The sequence below is a fragment of the Primulina tabacum genome, chromosome 6 (genome assembly GCF_025594145.1).
Source record: "Primulina tabacum isolate GXHZ01 chromosome 6, ASM2559414v2, whole genome shotgun sequence".
Classification (NCBI taxonomy): Eukaryota; Viridiplantae; Streptophyta; class Magnoliopsida; order Lamiales; family Gesneriaceae; genus Primulina; species Primulina tabacum.
This window is the reverse complement of record NC_134555.1, coordinates 4,416,060-4,422,716: the sequence shown is the minus strand read 5'-3', so window position 1 is coordinate 4,422,716 and position 6,657 is coordinate 4,416,060. Positions and strand designations below refer to the sequence as shown.

The 6,657-nt window shown below is 36.9% G+C and overlaps 1 protein-coding gene across 2 annotated transcripts; it reads left to right on the top strand.

Annotated features, from left to right (window-relative positions):
• The first annotated feature begins 646 nt into the window (after positions 1 to 646).
• LOC142548874 (leucine-rich repeat receptor protein kinase HPCA1-like) lies at positions 647 to 6,136 on the top strand. Of its 2 annotated transcripts, none has more exons than XM_075657494.1 (19): positions 647 to 932; positions 1,443 to 1,563; positions 1,674 to 1,745; positions 1,876 to 1,950; positions 2,055 to 2,126; positions 2,219 to 2,380; positions 2,462 to 2,536; positions 2,612 to 2,683; positions 2,794 to 2,865; positions 2,962 to 3,030; positions 3,098 to 3,172; positions 3,286 to 3,357; positions 3,446 to 3,580; positions 3,672 to 4,141; positions 4,223 to 4,375; positions 4,582 to 4,706; positions 4,778 to 4,997; positions 5,084 to 5,319; positions 5,452 to 6,136. In XM_075657494.1, exons 1-19 carry the CDS (start codon positions 842 to 844, stop codon positions 5,932 to 5,934), a joined length of 2,850 nt encoding a protein of 949 aa, XP_075513609.1. In that variant the 5' UTR covers positions 647 to 841; the 3' UTR covers positions 5,935 to 6,136. The 2 variants fall into 2 exon arrangements, with proteins under 2 accessions (XP_075513609.1, XP_075513608.1); XM_075657493.1 differs by having other exon boundaries at positions 4,567 to 4,706.
• The last annotated feature ends 521 nt before the right edge of the window (positions 6,137 to 6,657 follow it).

The window sequence follows — 6,657 nt, the reverse complement described above, 5'->3', positions numbered from 1 at the left end:
TCTTTTACGACCCACCTAGCTAAACAGATCAAGTGGCGCAACGTCAGCAGCTTGATGTACAAGAAGTTCTCAGAAAGTCATCAATCTCAGTATTACTCTCACTCATATACTCTTAACCCAACAATTATTAATTAGTAGTTTAAATATAACTAAATTTCATTAATTAATATAAGGGCATATTTGTGTGAACTCACCGGAGTTAAATTTGATATGTGAAAAAAAAAAGCGAAAATATAGACAAATTGATTTTAATTTTAAAAATATCCAAAAGTATTTGGTTTAAAAACAATTAAATAATAAAATGGTTTCCTCTGTCTAAATAAATAGAGAGAACAAAATTAAAATATATTCATTCAAAGTTAGTGACAAACAATGTTGTATTAACCTACCAAACACCACAGTTCGTCCTATATCTTTGTCTTAATTTGGGCTAAACAATAAACAAAGCTTTTCAAATAGATATATTTTATTTATCCATTCATTTATTTATATCTCAAATATTTTAAGAATATTTGCGTAAAATAGTTGATTTTATTGTCAGCAGCACTATTAGTGGAAATGGCTTGGCTTCTAAGACAATGTACAATCATTTGAAACACCAAATAGAATTAGTTTCAACTTTTTTTATCTGTTCTCACCGCTCCTACCCACCTTCTTTTGTTTTCATTTCACTTCAATTTCAAGATTTCTGCACTCTACTCAAACACACGTACTCTAAACTATATTCAATGTTCTTTTAATTAATCTTTCTCCGTTTATACGAGCATGCTGTTATAGAGTTTCAAGGTAGCGTAATACATTACTGCTATATAATTTAAGGGGAAGTTTAATTGCTCCTGTAATGGAGGCCATGCTGCTGCTCTTTTCCTATCATCTGCTGATTTTCTCAACATTTCTTAGTGCCATCTATTCCGCAACAAATCCGCAAGATGGTAAAATTAAATTCTTTTCTGCCAAATGTTGTTTTAGCTTATTCTTGTGTGCGTACAGATGCTTGCATGAGTGCATGTTTGTTGTTAGAAACTCAGACTAATTATGATGGTGAAGCTCTTTGGAAGTTAGGGAAACAATTTCGACATGAACAAATTTAGTGGTCCTTGTAGTTGTGCGACTTCCTGTTTGCTTCATGATCTTCCATGTTCTATCCATGAAGATTTATTGTTATGTAACTATGGACCTATTAGGAAGGGAATGTTTATTTTGTAAAACTGTGTAATTAAGAAGTCCAAGAGAAGAGAATAGAAAACAAAAAGTGAATTCCACTAGAGAGTTAGATTAGATAGTAACCATGCAGGAGTTTACCAAGAAACATATACTTTTTGTGTTTGGAATCGCTATTTCAGTTTGCTGACGTTAGATCCATAAAGGGACAAGATGAAATGTTTGCAGTAAAACATTTATAGTTCATGTTGGTGCCTAGTAATTTGAAAATGGATGTGCAGCTGCCGTACTTCGATCGCTAAAAGATCAGTGGGGGAACACACCACCGAGTTGGGATAAGTCAGATGATCCTTGTGTATCTTGGGAGGGAGTTTCATGCAACAACTCAAGAGTAACTTCTCTGTAAGTATAATAATGTCATAGAACTCACAATTTTCTCAAGATTTGTTTCCTGATGTCTTGGATTCAATGATTTTTTAGTTCATTAAATATGAAGTGAACAAAATTTTCAGGGGTTTATCAACTATGGGACTAACTGGTAAAATGAGCGGAGACATAGGAGGCCTCACTGAACTCATTTCCTTGTAAGTTCTGCACCTATCACATAAAACTCTGAAATTTTTCATTAGACAGGCGAATAGCCAAGAGATTAGAGGTGCGCCGTTCAGTCTAAATATCGACCTTTAACCTTAGAATTGAAGTTATTGATTTCAGGGATTTGTCATTCAACCCTGGCCTCACAGGTCCTCTCTCTCCACAGCTAGGAGATCTGCAAAAATTGACCATATTGTAAGATTAAATAGCTCAAACCATTGAAGATCTACAATAGTTCTTCAATCTTTTGCAATGTTGCAATCAACATTGGTTTCATTATTTGCAAATATTTTCTTCAGAATTCTTGCTGGATGTAGCTTTACAAACACCATACCAAGTGAACTGGGAAATCTTTCCGAACTCACTTTTCTGTAAGAACGTCTGAGTGATCATATTTGTAGATGAATTCATAAAGGCATTGTCTTTGTTTTTCTGTTGGAGCGTATAATAATTGCATTTTCAGGGCACTTAATACGAATAATTTAACGGGAGAGATACCGCCATCCTTGGGTAAACTCTCCAAGCTATATTGGCTGGATCTTGCTGAAAATCAGTTGAAAGGACCATTGCCTGTCTCATCAAATAAAACTCTGGGACTTGACCTCCTTAAAAAGGCAAAGCACTTGTAAGTGAAGCTAAAGTCACGAAACTCGGTCTCATCTGTTTCTCTTCCTTCCGAGAATTCTGATTCAACATCGCTTTGCAGCCATTTTAACAAAAACCAGCTTTCGGGCCAAATCCCAGAACAACTTTTTAGCTCAGATATGTCATTAATACACTTGTAAGTCACGAAACTAAGTATTCACCTTCTCATCTTCTCCTATGATTTGGATTCTTTATAGTTTTAAATTGACAGATTGTTTGATGGAAACAAATTCCAAGGGAACATTCCATCCACCCTAGGATTGGTTCAGTCACTTGAGGTTCTGTGAGTAAACTCTAATCTTACTAGATCTTCTTGTTCTGATTTAACAACCGCGTCTTTAAATCTGAACCATTTACTTACGTTTTTTTGGTTTTGATAATAATGTATCCCAGTCGGCTTGACCGCAATTCCCTGAAAGGAAGTGTCCCCTCAAATCTAAACAACCTCACTAAAATCACTGAGTTGTGAGTATTTCTTTTCGATTGAATAAAATTCTTGTTCTTTCCATCGTTAAGTATATTCCTAGAGAGTGACAGAGGATAAACGGAATTTCATTGCAGAAATTTGGCTCACAATATATTGTCTGGTGTATTACCCAATTTAACAGGAATGAACTCCCTGAATTATGTGTAAGAACTACCGCTAGTTTCTTCACGTTTTTGGTCAGAAACATGCCTTACAACTCTATTTTGACAGGGATTTAAGCAACAACTCTTTCAAGAGATCAGAAGCTCCGAATTGGTTCTCAACCTTAAATTCACTAAACACACTGTGAGTATCAAGTATTTATTTACTGGTCAAATTCATGAAAACTTATTCCTGTTACCTTAAAATCAAGAACCATACTATCAGGTCTCTTTTTACCTCTATTGTCTGCTTCTCAGGGTGATCGAATACGGACCTCTACGAGGATCTGTGCCCCCAGAAATTTTCAGCTTACCTCTGATTGAGCAAGTGTGAGTCTAAATAATCTGAGCTTAATATGTGTCAATCGATAAAAAGATAATATTTTTTCCAAAATGTTGTAACAAAAGTTTACAACAGGAAACTGAGGAACAATGCTTTTGCTGATAAATTAGACATGAGTGGGAAAGTTAGTGAGCAGCTGCAACTCGTTGACTTGCAAAACAACGACATATCATCAGTAACACTTGGATCTGAATACAAAAGTACATTGGAGTAAGAACTGTTCATACTTAGTGTTCATCTTAACATCGAAAAATAAACATTTATTATCCGACTGAAAGCATATTTTTCTTCCACGCTACAGACTGATGGGGAACCCTGTATGCTCAGCTTCTCTCGAAAGCACAATTTACTGTCAGGTTCAGCAATCGGCAAGACCTTATACTACAAGCTTATCAAACTGTGGAACACAATTGTGCGAAGCTGATCAAAAACTCAACCCACAGAGCTGTGAATGTGCATATCCCTACGAAGGAACATTATACTTTAGAGCACCACTATTCCGGGACTTGTCTAATGCCAGTTTGTTTCATTTCCTGGAAATGAGCATTTGGTTAAAACTAGGCCTTTCCCCGGGATCGGTTTCTGTGCAGAATCCCTTTTTCAATGTCGATGACTATCTCCAGGTGCAGCTAGGACTCTTTCCATCCAACTCTAAGTACTTCAATAGGTCAGAGGTTCAGAGACTTGGATTTGCTCTGAGTAACCAAACATACAAGCCTTCTTCAGAGTTTGGACCCTATTTTTTCATAGCATCTCCATACATTTTCGGAGGTAAATTTGATTAGCTCATGATTTCTGTTCAAGAATACTAGAATGTATGGCTTATCTACATAAACAACACGGGTACTTCAGATGATCACAGGAGAACTCACTTCAGCTTGACTGTGATTGCTGGGATATCCATTGCCGGAGCATTTCTGGTGCTAGTGCTAGCGGGGTTAGGGATATATGCCCTTCGACAGAAAAGGCTTGCTGAACAAGCCATTTCTCTTAGTAAACCATTTGGTAATTCTCATTGTTCACTAGCATTGCAATTTCAACTCCCTCAATTTTTGAAAGATGAAAGTTTTTCAGCGCATCCTCCCTCCCATATATCGAATTTTATGCTGTTTTTGTCATTATTCATTGCCATCCCCTGATACAAGACATGATAACTTTCATTTTCTTGACTAGACCTTGTTATTTTTAAAATCCAGCAAATTGGGTTTCAGGGGGGGAAGACAGCGGAGGCGCACCACAGCTAAAAGGAGCCAGATGGTTCTCTTATGACGAGCTCAGGAAATGCACCAATAACTTCTCCGAAAGCAATGAGATTGGCTCAGGAGGGTATGGAAAGGTAGATTTCTTGATAATTGTAGCCAAAAAACTGTTGCATAAACTCGCATACTTACTAGTTTATGGTTTCAGGTATACAGAGGAATGCTTTCCAACCGAAAGCTGGTTGCAATAAAAAAGGCTCAACAAGGTTCCACGCAAGGTGGACTCGAATTCAAGACCGAAATCGAGTTGCTCTCAAGAGTTCATCACAAAAACCTGGTAGGCTTGGTGGGATTTTGTTTCGAACAAGGTGAACAAATGTTAGTGTATGAATTCATGGAGAATGGCACACTACGAGAAAATCTTACAGGTGAGGCCAATGAGGTGAAAATTTTCAAATTCCATAAGATTGATTTTGAGATCAGAAAATGAGGAACTCTTTTGCCAAATATGCAGGGAGGAATGGAACTCATCTAGATTGGAAGAGGAGGATACGAGTTGCGCTTGGTTCGGCCAGAGGATTAGCTTATTTGCACGAGCTTGCACATCCTCCAATAATTCATCGGGATGTCAAGTCTACCAATATTTTGCTGGATGAAAATCTAACAGCAAAAGTTGCAGATTTTGGACTGTCTAAATTGATCTCCGAGACTTCAAATGGGCATGTTTCCACTCAAGTTAAAGGCACATTTGTGAGCATTCTTCAACTAAATTTTGCTTCAGAATTATATGCACTATTCTCAACAATCCTCCTGAAATGGACATTATACTTCCGATGGCTAACAGAGTATTGATAGAATTTGGTTCTTTTCACTTGTTTGCAGGGATATCTAGATCCCGAATACTACATGACACAACAATTAACAGAGAAAAGCGACGTCTACAGCTTCGGTGTGGTGATGCTCGAACTGATATCTGCAAAACAGCCTATTGTAAAGGGAAAGTACATCGTACGCGAAATAAGAATGGCGATGGATAAGGATGACGAATCACACTACGGATTGAGGGAAATAATGGATCCTGCCATCAGAAACACATCAAATCTTATTGGATTTTCAAAATTTGTTGAATTAGCAATGCAATGCGTGGAGGAATCAGCTTCAGATCGTCCAACAATGAACGAAGTAGCGAAAACACTGGAATCTATTCTACACAATGATGGCCTAAACACAAATTCATCCTCCGCATCATCATCTGCTACAGAATCCGGATCCGGTAAGCATCCTTACAATGAATCTTTGGCTAGAAAGGGTGCTTTCGAATATAGCGGTGGATACATGCTTCCGATCAAAGTAGAACCCAAGTAATACTAGCACCATGTTTACTAATCTTCGATGAGACTTTTTGTGTTCTTGGACAACTTAGTTACCAGAGCAATGTTGGATCTCGGTTTTCTACACGCCCAAACGCAGCGGAAGTTTAAAAATTTTTGTTTATTTTGACAATCAAAATATGTTTTGCTCTGGGCGCTCGTATGATTTTAACAAAGACATTCATAGGATGTTAAAATTTATACCTTTGGTGAATAAATCACACGGCTCCAAGTATTCCGGGTTTAGCGGAGATAGCTCTTGATGAATCCCTACGAACTTTCTTCGATCTCCTAATCCGGTCCACGACTGAAATATTTGTTCCTCTTCTAATTTGCACTAGAAAATTAGAAGATGTTTTTGCGTAGAGATATAACACCAAAAACGACACTGTCTCAAAATAAGAGTGGCCGAGTTTTCTTGCTTTTTGAGAAGAATTTTCGAGAGCTTCTTTGAAAATTGAAAGAGCCGAAAGAATTGTCAATCCCCTTTCAAAATCACCGAACAACCTTATCAAAATGCATGCCATTAGAATAAAATATTCTAATTATCTTTCTAATCCTTTATTTACTTAAATAATCAAATTAATTAAGTAAATTTAAGATTAAAAAATAATGACTTATCAAATGCAATCTCGATGCACATCTTTTTGGAGGCTAGGTGGCCTAATTACCATAATATAATAATTGGACCCATTAATTAACATTAATTGGCATGATT

Coding starts and splice junctions, on each gene's coding strand:
- LOC142548874 (XM_075657493.1), top strand. CDS start 842: ATGGAGGCCATGCTGCTGCTCTTTTCCTATCATCTGCTGATTTTCTCA. Junction 933..1,442: donor CGCAACAAATCCGCAAGATG/GTAAAATTAAAT, acceptor ATGGATGTGCAG/CTGCCGTACTTCGATCGCTA. Junction 3,581..3,671: donor GAATACAAAAGTACATTGGA/GTAAGAACTGTT, acceptor TCCACGCTACAG/ACTGATGGGGAACCCTGTAT.